This window comes from Rhinopithecus bieti, unplaced genomic scaffold, assembly GCF_001698545.2.
Source record: "Rhinopithecus bieti isolate Rb0 unplaced genomic scaffold, ASM169854v2 scaffold_23325, whole genome shotgun sequence".
Classification (NCBI taxonomy): domain Eukaryota; kingdom Metazoa; phylum Chordata; class Mammalia; order Primates; family Cercopithecidae; genus Rhinopithecus; species Rhinopithecus bieti.
This window is the reverse complement of record NW_016810673.1, coordinates 126,653-145,691: the sequence shown is the minus strand read 5'-3', so window position 1 is coordinate 145,691 and position 19,039 is coordinate 126,653. Positions and strand designations below refer to the sequence as shown.

The following is a 19,039-nucleotide window of genomic DNA, read 5'->3' as shown; positions in this document are numbered from 1 at the left end:
GCTTGTTACTCATAGTTCCCAAGAGGAGAGGGGATGTCATGCAAGGCCACATGGGGAAGCACCAGGGTGGGTCAAGAAGCAGGAGGAATGAAGGGAAAATGCAAGCAAGGGCTTTTATTGTGGTTTACGCACGAAAAAAACAGGCCAGACAGGGTACACAGGTTTTGGATTGGTTAGAGTAATTTCAGTAGGCTGCGGGGTTAGAGACTGTCTCTAGTTGTCTGGTACCTGGCCCTAGGGTACCTAGGGCACGAGGAGAGTGGCCCAGAGTATGAGAGGCCACAGAGGAGGTGGCTGGGCTATGGGCTCCAGGTCGGTTTGTATATGAAAGGCATGCTCCTAAGCTAGGAATGGGCTAGCCCTGGCAGGGGCGGTCCCTCCAGGGTCAGCAAGGCCCTAGATGTCAAAGCATTAGAAATTCAGAAAATGCAAAGGCATGATTAATACAGAACATTCTCAGATCAGTGAGCATTTGCCCTCTCCACACACCACTGAAAAGGTATCAGCATACTGGGGGGTGGGGGGCTTCAGAAACAGGCTCCCCATAAAGGAAAGAGTAGGGCATGATAATCAAAGCCTCTGAAGGGAAAGGCCCCCTTGTGTGACAACAGAAAGTCAAGGTGCTCTGGGGAGGACAAGATAGAGCAGATTAATGTACCCTCGAGGCCAGGGCAGGGTAGGGCATGCTGCTAAGGAAAAAAAAACACAAAAGAAACAAAAAAATCGCACATTTTGTTTTGTTTTTCCAAGTAAGCACAGTCCCTGGCCTTAGTTTCTAACATCCCAAGTCAGTCTGAGACGAAACAAAGCCCCCACTCTCTGAGTGAAGAAAGCTACATTTGGATCCAGACATTGTAATGTAATGAAAATTACTCCGCTTGAGTGCATTGACCTTTATCAACCATTTCATCAGAATTTCTGGAGCATGAATCTGTTAGACATCCTCTGCAACTGTTCGTAGGAAGAAGGATCATTCCTTTCTGGCTCAAGTCCAGAGGATCTTTCTCAAGCAACCAGAGATGGGGAAAGCAAAATCAAATCCACAGACAGTTGAAACCTAGTTAGGGAATAGTTAGAGGAGACAACAAAAATAACAGTCAGGCTGCAGAAGTCTCTAGAGGATGCTGTTTTTCTTCCCGTGGCTGCCTGAAACAAACAATTACATTCGCAATGCTCCTCCAACTAAGGCTTGGATTCAGTTCTATATAACATACCGATTGCTGGTTTGAGGCTCTTCCTTCAGGCCAAGTAGATATCCAGGAAAGAATGGTTCGTTCGGCACACATACACAAACCCATGCTCATTAAAAAACAATGCTTTTCAAAATAGTACCAAGATTGTAAAGACTGGGCAACATCTTACTATTTAAGAAAAAATATTTATTTGCAAGAAATGGAAATACAAAAGCATAACAATTTCAATTTATTTTCTTCCCCAAACTAAGTACAAGTGTCCTACAAAGCTTTTTTTTTTTGGTATTTACTTAGCTATAATAAAGAATAAAAAGTCATTTAAAAAACGCGATAGGACAGATAACAGACTCACAACGTATTTAGATTTAAACACTGCTGGTCTACGTAACCTGTTACAAAAGAGAGCAAAATCTAACTGTCAGCACAGACATTAAAGCTCACCGTTGATTACAGCCCAGGGTCTGCTCAGCATTGTTTAAAAAGGGTCACTCACAGTTTTGTCAGAGTGCCGGTGTTCTCCATGAACTCAGAAAGTGTTTTATCTGAAAAGGTGATTTTCTAAGTAGTGTAAGCCATGGGTACATGGTGCAAAAAGTTCATGTTCTCACTCAGCTGGTGAGCAAAGGATGGGAACAGAGAACAGAGCTAAAACCCCTGGTTTTCCTTTCCCCAGATGTAAAGCCTGCTAGCTAGAACTCACAGAAGATTGGAACAAAAAGGTAGGAGATGGACACCTGGGGGACCGCTCCAGCATGAAGGGAAGCAATGAGCATTGCACAGCAGGGCCATTGCAGGGGACAGGTGCTATAATTCCTGCCCAGAGAACTTGAAAGCTTACAGTGTGATAACAGGAAGGAATTGGCTCAGCTAGTCCAGAAATTGTTGCATTTCCCATATTACTTAGTTCTTTATTCATCCTGTGGTAGAGAGTCACCCTTGTTTTCTGTATCTATAAAACTGAAAGACTTAAAACTTACTTAGCACAGCTCCCAACACCTTAGAAATGCTCAAGAAATATTATTTCCCTTCCTTCTAGAAACCAAGACTAAATAAAACATTCCTGAATTTTATGTTGTCCAAAGTAACAAAGCAAAACAACACCGAGTTTTTTCCTGTGCTAAGTACCGACCCTTTGACCACAAAGGCATGGAACATTAATCTTCAAATGGGCCAGGTTCCTTTGCCCTGAGAAATGTTCCGCTGTGAGGATTTATAATACCTTTAATCCTGGCTGGTTGTTTTTCTGATGTGATTGCACTCCTGCAAACTGGGATTTTCCTAATGGATGTAACCCTATTTCTTTTCTCCTGATGTGCAAATCTGATAGTGGCTCACTTTTAGGAAACCACTTTTCAGCCTTTGGAAAAAATTCTTTCCCCCACACCCACCTCAATCTAGTAATGAAAGAATATATACAAAATCTCCCAGCAACGAGGGATTCCTCAGTCATCTTGGATTTACATATAAGGCACATTTAAGGCACAAATGAGCATGTAAGGGAGGAATGTGCGTGTGCGTGTGTGTGTGTGTCAGAGAGAGAAGGAGGGAGAGAGAAGCATAGGCATTTGGGTCTTTTGAATAACTACTATTAATGTTTCCTCAGTCCCTTCTATTCCCCGATATTCCCCAGGGCCTCAGGCAATACTCTTCCTTATGAAACTGAAAAGTCTTAGGAGTAACTGAATGAATGAATGAATGAATGAATGAAACATCTAAGACTTGTCTCCGGATCCTTCACAGCCCCCACGTCACCACCACTTACTCCCTCCTGTAACTGCCCTCCCAGTGGGGCCTATCCTAGCATGTGTCTACGGACAGCCTCAGTTGAAGGTGGCCAAACAAAATGACTCTCAAGAGGGCACTACCTGCCCACGGCTTCACAGGTCCCGTCAGCCCAGCAAGCAGAAGTGCTGGTGTCTTTAACCCAGGTTTCTTAAAGACTGGCTTTAACAGAACCAACTGTAGTGACTTGAGGCAGATGAAGGGGAGGATGAAGGTCTTCTCGCACATCTCTGCCCTCTCTGTGTTGGCAAGGTCAGCATGAATGGGCCATGATTCAACTGGGGGTGGGATGTCTCCATTTCTGGACTGTGCTCAGATTCACACCTTGTATGACATGTGTGCAGAGGAGCTGGCCTGGAAAGGCCTCTGATTCTGCCTCTATGCTTTTGCTGGGTCTGAGGACATGGGAGGGAGGAGTCATAAAATGCTGGAAAACAATTTTAATAAAACACCTATGAAAAAATGCTGGACATTGACTCACTGCCAGAATAAAGAAGAGCCAATTCAACATCCCAACTTTATGGGCACGTAAGATTCACAAGCTGAACCGAGAGATTTAGAAAGAAAAAAAAAACCATGGTAATTATAGGGGGTTTGTGAATAAGTTGAACTAAAAGCTGCTTTCACAATCTACAAATCAGATCTCCAAATCAAAATCATTTATATTAACCAAAAGGTTATCTAATTTTGCCCATATTGGTGTCAAATCTCATCCCCACTCCCTGCCAAAAAAGAGCAACCTAGTTCAGCTGTCGGATTTTTATATAACACTCTCTTTATGTGAGCTAGACTCCAGAGTCCTCACACTTCACAGAAATTCTTTCTTAAAACTGGCACTGCAGCCTTTCATTTACAATATCCCTTTTTAAGTGCAAAGTCGAGAGCTGTGAAAAGAACCACACTGGGGGGTCTGGGTTACGTAGGTCTTATCCAGTGAAAAATTAGTTCTCTGAATCTTTGCAAAGATTAGATTTCACTGGTGCAATCTAAGAAAGGGAAATAGGAAACCTGTTTACATGATGAAAAATATAATCAAGCGATTTACTCTTTATGGCTTATGGTCGCTCTGACAGACTCGTATTTCTCAAAACTTACATTCAGGAGCCAATGTCTGCCACTATTTGAAATCTTTAGAGCTAATCATAAGTTAATGACTAGTCTAAGAGGCCACTTGATGGGGAAAACAAATCCACTGATATTCTGGTCTTAATTCCTGAATAGAAAATGTGCACACATCCATTAATTATTTGGAACCAATCTGGTGCTATACAACTCTTCTGTGCCCTCTTGACCCCATTTTGTCCTCCTAAAGGGACAATTGTTAGTTCCTTTAACTCACTCAAGCAAGGAGTGGAGGGCAGAGGTTTATCTAAAAGAGCAGTGATGTTGGTTCTTGGAGCCCCCTTAAAAGGGCCATCTGAGCTCTCTGGCTAATGTCTCATGTTTCTACATAGATTCCGTTTTGGAAGGACAGTTTCCCAGAGAAAGAGTCCTGCTGTTTGGAGGTCTAGAGAGAGTGATGTCAAGCAAGGGTAGATAAGGGAGAAAATAAAATCCTCAAAGCACTAAGGACAGGGGCTAGAAGTTTCCTTTACCTTCTCCCTCCTCATTCAGAAGAGCATGTTTTCTACTCTACACCTGGGAGCCTTGAAAACCCACTCTGGTTCAGTTGCAGCAGGTACATGAGCTGGCTCATTCTCTCACTTCTGCTCTTAAATTTGAAACCTTTCCTTCCTCATTGCTCAAATGCTACTTAAGTAAATCTTATCTTTTTGCCTTCTTTGGGCCCTATAGGCTGCCTATGCCTGATAATGACCTGACAGTTTAAAAGAGAGGGATGGGTCAGTGGAGGCCCATGGCTACCAGACACCAGCCAGGCCCAACAGGATCTGGGCTGCAGACAGTGGAGCAGAGAGAAGCAGAAGCAGAACCTGCTAGCAACCCTCCTCCTGCACAGCCCAGACAGTCTCCACCCTGGCTAATGTGAGGGACAACAAGAACCCTCCAGACAACAGGGCTGCCAGGACTACAGGGGCCCAATCCAGCTTCCACTCACAGTGAGAAGATGAACTTGGCCGCGTTCCAGGCTGGAACCCTCTCCAGCATAGCAGAGAGAGGAGAATCACTCACAGGGAGCCCCAAATGGGCCTAGACAGACGAGGCAGGGACCCGTTTATGAGGTATGATGACAAATGTTAATAACATCAAATCCTGTACCTGATATGGAATGGAAGCCAGGGTGTGGGCTTAATCCCTCTAAGGACAGGCTCCAATAACAATGCAGATGACGTGTGTGTGGTGGAGCGGGGAGAGAGAGAGAAGGGGAGAGAGAGAGCGAGCGAGTGAGAGAGAGACAGAGAGAAGCCAAAACCAAAGGCATTTCAGCTGCTCCTAAAAATAAAATACAAACTCTATGCATATTTCTTACACAAAATCTTTCCTAAGCTGGGAAAAAAACACTTGAGGGTCTTCTACATTATACAATAAAAAGGCAATTTCCATTTCTTATTTGTATGAAAGAGGAAAGATTTTTTTAAACTACAAAAGTTACTTTTAATCATAAAAAAAAAAACAACTAAAAGTAGGTTGGGGGTTACGTTGTATCTCTTTGGGCGAGCTGCAAAGTAGCCAAACCTATCAAAGGTAAGAATGTGGATACACAAATGTCACCTACCCCACCGTGCTTTGTTGAGGCAGGGGACGAGGAGGACAAAGTGGAAGTGTGGAGGGAGGAGGGGGCCAGGCAGGTGTGGAAAGACAAGCCAGCAAGGCTGTCTGAAAAGTCTGTTGACAGGAACGGGGCTTCCCTTCTCTGCCACGAATACAGGATAGAAAAAGCTTGTGGCCAGGGAGCCCCGGGCCTGAGCGAGGCATTGTGCCATCTCTTGCTCTGAGCTCATCCTAGAGGCAGATATACACATGCTTAAGGGAACTTCTTTTTCAATGGTTATTATTCCAGTTAAAAGAAAAAAAAAAAAAAAGGAAAGGAAACAAAACATCTGGAAAGACAGGGGATCCCAGAGCCTCAGGTTCCCTCCTCACTCTGAAGGCTAGCAGAAAACTTGGCTAGCTTGAAAGGAGGCACTGATCTCTTCAGTGTGGTTGCTAGCAGGAAGCCTCGGCAAGCTAATAAATACTATTTACAAGTGGGGAGGAGAAGCCAGGGAGGCAGAGCTATGGATGTGTGGGGAACCAGGTTGTGGGAGGTCCTAAAAGCGACAAGACGGGGCAGGTTTGCTTGGAGTAGAAAAGCCTGATCCCCTCAGGCATTGCACTTGCGGCCTGAGAATATGAACGGGAGCCCTCGTCTGCCAGTGCTGGTGCAGGAGACGATCCAGCGAGGGCCCCCAGAGGGCAGAGTGGGTGGAGGGCTGCCATCGGATGCGTTCACATGGGAGACCCCAGTGCGAGCAAAGGAGGACAGGGGTCAGTGCTTTGCCAAATACCAACAGGCATCATGGCATTTTTGTGGCCCGAGTCTGGGGTCTTGACTGAACAAGAGCCATCTCGTCTCCAAAGCGGGGGCGGATCACACCTCACAGGTGCACATTAGGCAGTATCTTTTTGGCACTATTGGTGAAAACAAGCCTGCTTGTCCCACCTCCAGCCCCTAAAATAATTTCCTATGGCAGTAAGAGAAAGGAAGGGAGGGATGCAGGCTTCCTTCTGCACAGGAGGGGCATGGACCAGGGGGAGATGCTCTCTCACTGCAGGGGAAGTCCCAGGCTGGCCTCCCATCTGAAGCCACTAATGCTTGCCCATGTCTTCATGAAGATCCGGTGGCAAAGAGGAAAAGCTGATGACAAAGGTGGTTTGGGGATGTAAAAGTAGAGTTAAGGGAAAGGACGGGGTGCAGGCAGCCTCTTTAGAAAGTGGTGTTCACTCTTCTGTCGAGTTCTACAACTTTTAGTGTCTCATTCCCCTCCAGTTTGGCGCTGACCCTGTGAAGACATTAAAAGGAAAAAGAAGTATTAGTCACCTACCAGCTGTTAGCTACAATTCTCATGCTTTGTAGTGTGATGCAATCATTCAGGGGTTGTAACTTGGTGAGACGGCCTGGGCATGTTTCTTGTCCTCTTCTCTCCTAGTAGCAATTCTCTGTTTCCAAAGTCCCCTGCTACCAGCCTCTCCACTGGTCCACATTCTTACCTTTATCCCCACCCAAGGCATCCCAGCCCTACTAAGGATAAATATGGTGGCTTGATAATCACCTGTTATGAGATGCATTAAATTATTCTATTTACTTAGGATGTTTAGCCCTATGCTAAACTCAGGGAAGGAGAAAATAAAATAAGAGCTGATCCTTGGCCTAGAAGAGTTAATAATCCAGATAAAGATTTTTAACAACGAGCTAATTTGAAATAATAATAAATCCATAACAGAAAATCAATACATTATTAAACTGTATAACAACATGGAAAATCTGTAGGCATTCAGAGGAGGGCGAGGAGGCTCTGTTATCTAGGAGACATCACAGAACAAATGGGATTTGAAGGGGGCCTTCAACAGCTTAGCTAAGAGGAGAGAAACTGTGTCCAGAGCCAAGTAAGAAGGCAATTGGGTCTTCTAGAGATCCCAGCGGTGGCTACATTGGGAAGTTTCTCTATGATGGGAATAATAATGATGCCTTACCACCTGGGATAGCTAAAAGGATTTGTATGATACTGTTAGCCCTCATCTAAAAATCTAAAATCTAAAATTCTCCAAAATCTAGACATTTTTGAGCATTGACATGATGCTCAAAGGAAATGCTCACTGAAGCATTTTGGATTTTTGGATTAGGGATGCTTAACTGTTAAGTATAATGCAAATATTCCAAAATCTGAAATCTACAACACTTCTGGTCCCAGGCATTTCAGATAAGGGATACTCAACCTGCCTCACATCTGTAAAGTGCTTAAAATAGTAAGTGCTAGTAAATGTTAAATATGTATGTATAATGTACACACATAAAAGTACTTAATTATAAACCATCCCCTGCAGAATTAGGGAATGAAAGCTGAAGAATCTGAAACAAAATCTTTCACATTTACATTGGAATGGCCTCATTTCTGAGAAGCACAGGAGCAGAGTTCAGCTAAATCACCAACCATGCCACACGTAACCAGGAGCGTGCGTGCAAGCCCAGGGACCTCCCCTACCACAGTAACAATACCTTGTCGTCGCATAAGCCTTTATGTTTACAAAGGGATTTTTCCCAGAAACTACCTAAGAGAAACAACTCATGTAGAATTGGAGTCAAATAGAGGTTGTTTTCAATATGGAAATGCATGCCCAGCGCCTCTGAAATGGTACCTCAACATACATTTATAAGTATAAAACTATAATAGCTATAGCTTTAACACATGTATATTTACATATAAATCATAAACATATATTGACATATAGCCCAATATATATCTACTCCCTAGTTGAAGCCACGGAACATGTCTTAAAGTTGGATTTGCACACTAAACACATTGTGGTTACCTGGGCTGTGCATTCACTCGTGTGGCTTGGCAGGGAGGATGGAGACAGTGGGGGGGGGATTCAAGCCCTTCCCCCACTTCTTGATGCCATCACGCCAGCTACCCACTGATGCAGCAGACATAGGGGAGCTCATGCTGGGTTTTTTCCCCATCTCTACTCAGGGCAGCTGTTGGCCAGCAACAGACTCTCTGCAGTCCCAGGTCCGGGAAATAGGTCCTGAGAGAGCTGAGGGACTGAACCAGGCCTATGGAGAGTCTCGATCTCACATTCCAGGTTGGTGACTCATAACCCACCATCAGTGTACTAGAGGAGTTGGCTCTGTGTCTCTGTGACTCACAGGTGCTGCTGCAGCTCCAAGAGCACTGACTTCTCCAGGCTGGTCTCATTCGAGATAATGAAATGGGGAAGATCCACATCCGGCCTGGACTCCAGCGTTGACACCCTGAGCAGGGAGGAACCTCTATCCCAGCCCCCCAGCTCCCCAGCCGAGCCTGGGCTGGACGGCTCTTCTGGGGGAGAATGTTCCTCATAGATCAGCAGGTTCCTGGATCTCACTGAGGACACAGCAGAATAACAAGGTGTTAGCAGAAGACCACAGGGGTCCAACACATCTCCTCACACCAGGTACTCAGGGCTGGAGGCAGATGACAACATGTGTGTTCTTGTTGCTCAGAACTATGGGTGCCAACAGGATTTGGCTTTCTCTAAAGACTTTAGAGCTTCAGAGTTTGTGCATTGAAAAATTATACCAATTATACAGTACTGGAAGAACAATAGAAAAGCAAATAAACACAAGGCAAACTACCACCCCCACTGCTTTGAAAATATAAAACTCCCCTCCTTACCAGCCACAACCATCTAGGGAACATGATTTGTGGAGAATGGGAATGGAATACTTGCAGATGTCCAGACCCAGCTAAAAGCAGCAGCATCCCCAGTGAGTAGGTCTGGCAGGGGGATGAGGTACAGGGCATTTCATTTAGAAAGTGAAGAGGAGACACAAAGCCAAAGCCATACATCAAAGGACAGACAATCCCCTTTGTTTTATAGGACAGTCACACAGCTAGATGGCTCTGTAGCAATTTTCCACGACATAGAAAGTATGCTTCCAATTAAATTTAGAGAGATAGTTCCTTAGGGGGAAAAATTCCCAACAGGTCACTGAAATTATTTCATTGGAATGCTAGCACTTCTGTCATACCTGTCAGAGATACACCTGCCTGGTGAAGGCCACAGACGTTTCAAAATGGCAAAATTTTCCCTATCCCAAATGTAATACAGTAGTCCTCCCTTATCCATGGGGTATACGTTTCAAGAACCCCCAGTGGATGGTTGAAACCGAAGATAGAACTGAACCCTATGTATATGGTATAAGGTATATATTACAGGAAAAGCCATATCGGGTTCATATATGGGCATATAGCATATAGGGTTTATATGCCTTTTCCTATACATATGTACCTATGATAAAGTTTGATTTAGAAATTAGGCCCAGTAAGCAATTAACAATGATAATAACAAAATAGAACAATTCTAACCATATCTTCCAGTAAAAGTTACATGAATGTGGCCTCTCTCTCTCAAAATTTCTTATTATGGTGTAGTCAGCTATTTTCACATAACTGCAGGTATTTTCATTGACTGCAGGTAATGTTTCTTATTGTAGTGTATTCAGCTATTTTAAGGGAACCACAGGTATTTTTATTGGCTGCAGGTAGCGTTTCTTATTATAGTGTATTCAGCTATTTTAAGGGAACCGCAGGTATGTTCATTGGCTACAGGTAACTGAAACCTTAGAATGCAAAACCTCCTACTATACCACCTAACCCCATGCTTCTTCCTATAGGTGTATGTGTGAATTTGTGTGTGTATTCCTTACTCACCATCCCTTTATTTCTAGATGAGAACACCATATGCTTCTTATCTGACACCTGAGTCCCCAAATTCTCTAGATCTTGGGCATAAGGTTTTGTAAGGCAGGCTGATTATTTTTGTTTGTTTGAGATGGAGTCTTGCTCTGTCGCCCAGGCTGGAGTGCAGTGGTGCGATCTCGGCTCACTGCAACCTCCGTCTCTCGCGTTCAAGTGATTCTCCTGTCTCAACCTCCCAAGCAGCTGGGACTATAGGTGCGTGTGCCACCAAGCCCAGTTAATTTTTGTATTTTTAGTAGAGACAGGGTTTCAGCATATTGGCCAGGCTGGTCCTGAACTCCTGACCTTGCTGATTCTCTCTTTTTTTTTTTTTTAGATGGAATCTTGCTCTGTCATCCAGGCTGGAGTGCAGTGGTGCGATCTTGGCTCACTGCAAGCTCTACCTCCCAGGTTCACACCATTCTCCTGCCTCAGCCTCCTCAGTAGCTGGGACTACAGGCACCCGCCACCATGCCCGGCTAATTTTTTGTATTTTTTAGTAGAGACAGGGTTTCACCATGTTAGTTAGGATGGTCTTGATCTCCTGACCTCATGATCTTCCCACCTCAGCCTCCCAAAGTGCTGGGATTACAGGCGTGAGCCACCGCGCCTGGCCCTGACCTTGCTGATTCTTTAACTTCACTTTACAAGCCCTTACTATATACATTCCATTACATTACTCATACAATCCCACTCAGTGGAGGCAGAAACACAGCAGTTCTCTTAAAACGTCACAGAAAGCGACAGACTCTGTCCCTCATCTACTTCCCTCTCCCTTATCAGAACTCAAAAATTAGATGTCAGAATGGATCAGGGAGCACAGTCTAGAACCGTAGTTTGCAAACTGTGCTCTGTCCAGCCCTAGAAAATTCCCAGTGATGCCTCAGTCCAGCGGATGAGGGGCCCCAGGGGAACCCCCACTTGCTTCTTCTAAGGGAGAAGCTCCACTTTTACCACTTTTTAAACATTGAACTTTCACAGAAGATTCCTTTTGGAAGGCTGAGAAACCCAGCTCTAGGGAAATAAAACAAGACCCTGCCCAAGTTGCCACGTGCTGTCTTACCCACGGAGGCAGTGTAGGGCTCCTGCAGGGAATGCTGGCTGGGCAGAGCCATCTTGGTGGCAGAAGGATAGGGCCCGTAGCCTTGAAAGAAGCTGCCGAATGCAACAGCAAAGCACAGCACCACAACCTGTGGGGAGAGAGAGAACACGAGGGGCTGCGGACTCCAGGCTCTGGACAGCATAGCTTTACACCCTGGGAGAGCCAGGGACACAGACTCTCCCCTTTAGGCCGGTGGACGGCACCCACGGGTAACATCACCGGAATGCCTCGCCGAGGAACAGCCTCGGAGTGGAGTTCCTCTGTGTGGTTTCTCCTACTGCACAGCACTTGGCCTTGGTAAGCAGAGGGAGAGGGGAGACAGGGGCCAGGCCAGGGGCAGTCACTGCACTACCCTGCTGGGAAGCTCACCATGAGGCAGGTGCCAGTCTGCGTGCCGGCTAACTTGCAGGTTCGAGAAACCTTGCCCATCACCAAAGTCTGAAGCTTCTGGAGTTGCTGAAGGAGAGTCCTGCCAATGATAACAACAGCCGTGAGGGGAGTCTGACAGAGAAGAGATGCTTTTTGATCTCCCCGTGTGACCCAGGAAGGTCGCCGTGCCTTCATGCCTGCATTTCAACAGAGCCCCAAGGGACAGTTTCCTCTGGAAGAAGACACGAACACCAGTGCCTTCTAGCACTGTTGTCACAGAGCTCACTGGGGCTCAGAATCAGCCTTCACACTTGAAGGTCCTGTCCTTGCACTGCCCTGAGTTAGAGGTAACCACCTCCACATTACCCCTGACAGGTTGTGGCTTGTTTCTCAGTGATTGAGAACAAAGGAAAAGGAACACTTTGGATGGTGGCTGAAGTCTGAATGGTTGTGTCTCTCCTAAATCCCTATGCTGAAACCCAGTCCCCTATGTGATGGTATTAGGACACAGCACCTTTGGGAGATGATTAAGTTATAAATGGAGGCCTCATTGATGGGATTTGTGCCCTTATAAGGAGCTGAAAAGACTAGAGTGCTTCCCTTCCACTATGAGAGGACACAGCAAGAAGCTGCCTCCTGTGAACCAGAAAGCAGGCCCTCGCCCAACACTGAATCTCCCAACACTTTTATCTCGGACTTCCCAGCCTCCAGAACTGTAAGAGATCAATTTCTGTTGTTTATAAGTGACCTCGTTTATGATATTTTGTTATAGCAACCTGAACAGACTAAGAAAATGTTGACTAAAAGAACTCATTTAACCAAGAGATGAGAAGCATTGACAAAAACATAAAGAAGGGACAAAGGCAAAGAGAAGGAAAAATAAAAAATGACCAGCAGCGAAGAACAGAAGGAGTGGCCAGGGGTGGGGGGGCTGTAATTGAAAATGCCAACTCAAGAGTGAGAGGCATTCAGAGGCAGGTTGGAAGAGAGAAAGGAGAGGAAAAACAAGAACAGCTCTGTTTAGGGCAGAGAGGCAAACAGCCACCTGCAGCTCAAGCCTATGGTTCTTAAAGGCTCGCAGCACCTCCACAGTCCAAAACGAAGCCAACATGTGAAAGAACAGAGCTGCCTGCTCAACTGGACCCTCATGCCCAGAGCCAGGGGTCCTTAAAACCATCCTTTGAAACAGACTCTAGCCTTTCTCCAGGAAAAAGACAAGAGAACAAGAGCGGGGGGGGGGAGGAGACATTTTATCCCTAAAATTGGACAACTGTGCCTCTCCTTAAAAGGCAAAGTTTGAGGGATAAGAACAGTCTTATATACTCTGCTCTGTGTGACATCAGCACACAGAAGGAGCAGATGGTAAAATTCTTTGCAAATTCTGAACACTGCAAGGCGTAGAAAAGGATCTGACAACACACCCTCTTGAGTTACAGCACCCGGGATGAGTTCCGTGTGAGTGGTGTCAAGAGTTGAAGCTCCTCCTTACCCTCATCCCCCACCCCCAAACCCACTGCATATGGCAAAGTGGAAAGATTTGATGAGCAGATGCTCTCTCTTGGGTCTCAAGGATTTTCAGAAAATGCGTGCTGTGATGTAACAATGTTAGACAGCCACATAAGTTCATTGGAAAACATCATCAAATCATTTATTCACAGAACACTGTGGGATTTCGCAGATAACTTGCTTCTCATCACAGTCTACCCCCGAATAGCATTCAGATGCTAGAAGGACAAGCAGATTTTTCCTGGGCTTGCATCTTCACCCCCAGCTAGTACCAATGAAACAAGTTCTCCCAATTTAAGCAAATTAAAGACAGGTTGGCCACAAGAATGGTTTTGCTTTCAGCAGTTCAAATGGCTAGGAGTGGTGGGTGAATTGGAGCAACCCTCAGCACACGGAGTAGAAGCTTTCTGGACTCAAAACACCTTTGCGGGCCAGATGCTGTGGCTCACGCCTGTAATCCCAGCACTTTGGGAGGCCGAAGTGTCCAGACCATGAGGTCAGGAGTTCGAGACCAGCTTGGCCAACATAGTGAAACCCCATCTCTACTAAAAATACAAAAAATTAGCTGGGCATGGTGGCGGGCGTCTGTAATCCCAGTTACTCAGAAGGCTGAGGCAGGAGAATCACTTGAACTCAGCAGGCAGAGGCTGTAGTGAGCTGGGATTGCACCATGGCACTCCAGCCCAGGCAACAGTACGAGACTCCATCTCCAAAAAAAAAAAAACAAAAAACAAAAAACAAAAACAAAACTCCTATGCGGTTCCATCTACATGACATTTTCCCAGGTATAGTGATTTTAATTTAAGCAACAAAAGATCATTCATTCTATGAGTTAATATCACTAAATTAAGTTCTATTTAATGTGAAGATCTTTTTTTGTACTTAATCGTACATTTTTGTTCGTTTCTGGTTATATAGAAGTATGATTGAATGTAGTTTAGACCTGGTTTATATTTAAATGTATTCAGGCACAATTTTTGTCTCTCTTTTTTGTTTTGGAGATAAAGTCTTGCTCTGTCACACAGGCTGGAGTGCAGTGGTGCGATCACAGCTCACTGCAGCCTCAACCTCCTGGGCTCTAGCAATCCTCCTGCCTCAGCCTCCTGAGTCACTGCGAGGGAATACAGGCATGAGTCATCATGCCCAGCTAAGTTTTTTTATTTTTTATTTTTTGTAGAGACAGGTCTCTCACTTTGTTGCCCAGCTCGTCTGGAACTTCTTAGCTCAAAAGATCCTCTCACCTCTGCCTCCCAAAGTGCTGGAATTACAGGCATGAGCCACTTGTGTCCAGCACCATTTTCTTTAAAAGCATTTTGTATGTTTACTTAATGCTGAGAAATACTCAACAGCATAATTACTTTAAATTCTACTTAAAGAAAGTTTGCAACGAAATGGTTCTATGATGCAGTGCCTTTCTTTCTTCATGAAGCGTTTTCTCTGTTCTCCCAGGACTTCCCCAGAAAATTCCCTTTCTACCCAATAGCACAGCTGCCTTTTCCTTCTGCACAGCCACTTCCTGAGTGTGCATTCATTCTCATAGTGAGATTTCACTGGTCAGAGCATATATTTGACTGTCTACTACCTGTAATGCCAGCCCCAAAGCCCTTGCTGGGTGCTCCCTGCTGATATTTCTTCAAGTCCTTGGGCAAATTTACAGGTAAGCCCACAGATAAGACCACACGGCACAAACCCTTTCCCCTTATTGCTGACCACTCTCCATCGTAGGAGTGGGTCTCTCCTTCCTGCTAAGCTATGAAAAGCGGTCTTCTGTTCCCCTGGCCTGCTCAAGAGCTCCTTCTTTAAGTGATGGCTGCCACTTTTCCTGGCACCTGTTTTCCACTGGGCACTCCTGCTGCCTGTAAGCTGGTGGCCTCAAGGTGCTGAAGTTTAGTTATGCTCTGGGCATGAATGGGTAACGTTTCTCCATCCAGGCTTCAGTCAGTACATTTCCAGATGGTACCAAAGCATGTTACTTTTGCTCTAAAGTCTTAAGCTGTTCTGAAAGGGGAATGACCACTCCATTTTTCACCAGCAATCCCTGTTGACCTGCAGCCAGCCCATACTTCCTCCCTACCCATCCCCTACCCTTTGCCTGGTCCTTACAGCATGAATAGCTTTAAAAAAAATCCACACGATACTTGGAATCAGTCCTGCCTTCCAATTTCTGGTTGAGATCTCTGGGCCTGGTACCCCTTCCCCTAGGAAGAATAGTCTCCCAGGAGGCTCCCCAGTGCCTCCTGAAAACAGACTTGCGGCAGGCCAGATATATCCAAAGCCCCCGAAAGAATATCTTAGGCTCAAATTGGAATCCCCCTTTTCCCAGTTACAGGTGTAAAGTGCTACAAGTTGGGAAGAAGGACCCTTTAAGAAGGGCTGGAGACAGCAGGGAGGGCTGGTGTTTCCTGACTGCACAGCACTTTGGTTGGCATTCATGGGCATTCGCAGACACATCCTTTCCCAACTCCAGATGATTATATTCTGAATCCACTGCAAATGAAAATGGTTGTTTAATAGTCCCTGATTTCTAACAGTTTATAATCTAACTCTTTAAGATGAGCAAACATGTAGTTTAAAATACACATTTTTAGTTCAAAATGTTGGTGGAAAGCGCGACAGTGACTAATAATGTACTGTTTGCCATTGCTTCTCCTACTGGTGCTGGAGAAAGTAAACGGAACTGATGGTGGAAATGACAACACGCGCAAGGCCCCGTCAATCAGCAACACTGAGGCATTTCCTGCAGTCATCCCCAAAATCAAAAGACTTCGATGATCCAATCAAGTTCGGGAAATTCATACACATCCATACAACAGAAACACTCCTTTTCATCATAAAAAAAAAAAAAAAGAACAATGACAGAGTACTGAGTGCCTACTACTTGAGTTCCAGGAACTACATACACTAAAATATTAAGCAATCATCTCAAAGTCATGTAACTAATAAGTAGAGGACCTAAGATGTAAACCAAAACCTATCTGACCCCATAACTTGTGTACATTCCAACGTGGTACAGCATGGTACCCTAATCAATAACCTACTCAAATTAATAATAAAGCATATCTTAGTTAAGTAGATTTTTCTTAACTCCAGTGACATTATATTGACACCAGCCCAACTGGGAGATATGTCCACCATTAAATATGAAAATATTACTATTAAAAGAGACTAAGCCTTAGATGGAAGAGCCACAATAAAACCCATTCCAATGGCAAGAAGATGCATACTAACAAAATTTCAGTAACAATGACACAAAACCCATCAAGGCAAATGACTATTGTGTGGTATTTTCTCTGGGTACACCAAAGATAAAATGCAGATAATAGATAAAAGAATCAAGGGTACTCCTTGCCTAGTTAAAGTGTCAGGAAGACAAGCCTGGGCTTTATTTAGAAAAATGGAAAATATAAAACCTGTCCCTCTGTCAAACACCAAAAAAGCTGATGACATGGCTTTAGAATTGCTAAGCTGATGCATATATATCAAAACAGGAGGATTGGCTCTAAAGCAAAGACACCTGAGTTTCAATCAGAGGACGACTGCTATGTGCCTTTAATCAAGTTAAGTTCTAAGCTTAGGCAGCTACTCAGATGAATTCCCTTGACCACATCAGCTAATGGAATCATGAGAGTATGCCCCCTCCCAGGGTAACTCCGGGTTTGCTGAAGCAAATACATCTTTGAAGGGTGCTTGCTGTCTCTTTTCACTGATGACAGATGAGGCCAGCCCTTTTTATGGGAAAGCCTGTGACCTCATAACTAATATGCTGGTTTGAGATGATGTGGCACTTTCTCTGATGTCACTGAAATAGATGTCATTGCCTGTGGCAATGGGAACTTGGATGACAACCCCCACCCTACTTACGTGAAGGACTGGGTGGAGAAAACGCAGCCAGCAGATGAAATGGAAAAGTTATTTTTAAACTACAGCTATAAAAAGTCAACCGCAGGACGGATCCAATGGTGCCTACAAAGCTCAGTATAAACTTCCTCTTTATTATTGTATTTTAAATCATCAGTGATCATGCCTAATTATGGCCTTAATGAATTCTTGGGCTTCCGGGAACAAAATCTTAATTTAGAGAAAGGAATACTCTTAGCATATGTTTATCTGGGCCAACAGATTTTTCACAACTTGTTAAATTGGAGTGTCCAACACTTGATTGAAAATGTGGATTTTGTCCTGTGGTGAGATGTAAAAATAAACTCAGTGGCTATCCTCATGCAGTTCCTTGCAAAAGAGCAGTCGAAAGCAGCTGCCAGCCTTGCCCAAAATAAACCATCACCCTATATCTTGGGAGGCATCAAAGGAAATTGGGCAAAACATTCAGAAGCATCCAAGAGTGGAAGACACAATCTTACAATAACTGGGAAATGCATCAACAGTCTCATGTTTTCTTTGTTTTGGTTTAATTTTGCTTTTGTGTGTGTTTCCTTATTTACAAAAGAAAGAATGAGAACAGTCATACAGGTACTGAATGTTGGACTTTGAACATTCAGGAACTTAATTTCCCACTGGAGTCAGAAACCAGGACCAGGAAAAAAAAAAACAAAAAAGTGGTGGTTCCCAATTATTTGCTGTGTTGGGAGCTTCAACTCAGGCCCTCTCTGTAGACATACTTTCATCAAATCTTCTAACACATCTTAGAAATGGAACTCTCTGAGAAGTGGTGTGTGCAGGTGCACATATGTGTGTGTAAACTATTCCCTGGGTAAATCACCTGCCTTCTAAGATGCAGGAACTTTTTCACAGCCTTATGGAAGCACCTAGAGCAGTAACTTCCCAATTCCAAATCATGAACCATTCATGGGTTTGTGAAATCAATTGGGTTGTGACTGGTATATGTTTTTAATGAAATGGAATCAAATAGAATACACAATATCAGAGGGCACTGTATGCCGTAAAGAACTATCGATTTGTGCAACATTCATATGAGTGAGGTGTATGATGCATACACACATGTTCATGTGGTATGTCTGGTGTGCCTTTGACACTGCATAAACTAAAATAATTGTACCATCCAAAAAGCTTGAGTGTCACTTATCTAGAGCACACAATAACAAACGAACAAACACACAAACACAGAACTTGGCCAGGCGCGGTGGCTCATGCCTGCAATCCCAGCACTTTGGGAGGCTGAGATGAACGGATCACTTGAGGTCAGGAGTTCGAGACCAGCCTGGCCAACATGGCAAAATCCCGTCTCTACTAAAATACAAAAATTAGCCAGGCGGGGTGGTTCTGAGGAACAAGAATCGCTTGAACCCGGAAGGCGGAGGTTGCAGTGGGCTGAGATGACGCCACTGCACTCCAGCCTGAGTGACACAGGGAGACTCCACCTCAAAAAAAAACAAAACTCAAGTGACGATCAGGTGGCCTAATGATGGAAGAGGTGAGCATCCATGTCCTTCTGAGGCAAAATCCCCCCTGAATCCCTTCCCACCCCGCCTGAGTCACATGTAGAGTTAGTGCCTGGGAGGTTCTGAGGTGAGGAGGGGGTGTCCAACAGCTGAAACCTCTACCTCAAAGTCCTGGGATGGACGGCAGGGAGGTGGCTGGATACAATGTTAATGATTACAAGTTCCACACATTTCATAAGGATATTTAAGGAAAATCATGAACAATCTCAAAGACTTTTAAATACTAAAGTGTGTCATACACAAAAGACAACCACATCAGCTCAAACTCCTAAACCTTGAGTAAATACCTAT

The 19,039-nt window shown here is 44.6% G+C and overlaps 1 protein-coding gene across 1 annotated transcript in view; it reads right to left on the bottom strand.

Annotated features, from left to right (window-relative positions):
* Positions 1–1,358: 1,358 nt before the first annotated feature.
* CREB3L2 (cAMP responsive element binding protein 3 like 2) overlaps positions 1,359–19,039 on the bottom strand; it is a 130,916-nt gene continuing 113,235 nt past the window's right edge. The window contains exons 9-12 of the mRNA XM_017892610.1: positions 11,826–11,925; positions 11,418–11,544; positions 8,782–8,998; positions 1,359–6,916 (exon numbers count right to left, since the gene is read on the bottom strand). Of these exons, the coding sequence (XP_017748099.1) occupies positions 6,841–6,916; positions 8,782–8,998; positions 11,418–11,544; positions 11,826–11,925 (520 nt within the window). The 3' untranslated portion in view covers positions 1,359–6,840. The remainder of the gene's footprint in view (positions 6,917–8,781; positions 8,999–11,417; positions 11,545–11,825; positions 11,926–19,039) is intronic.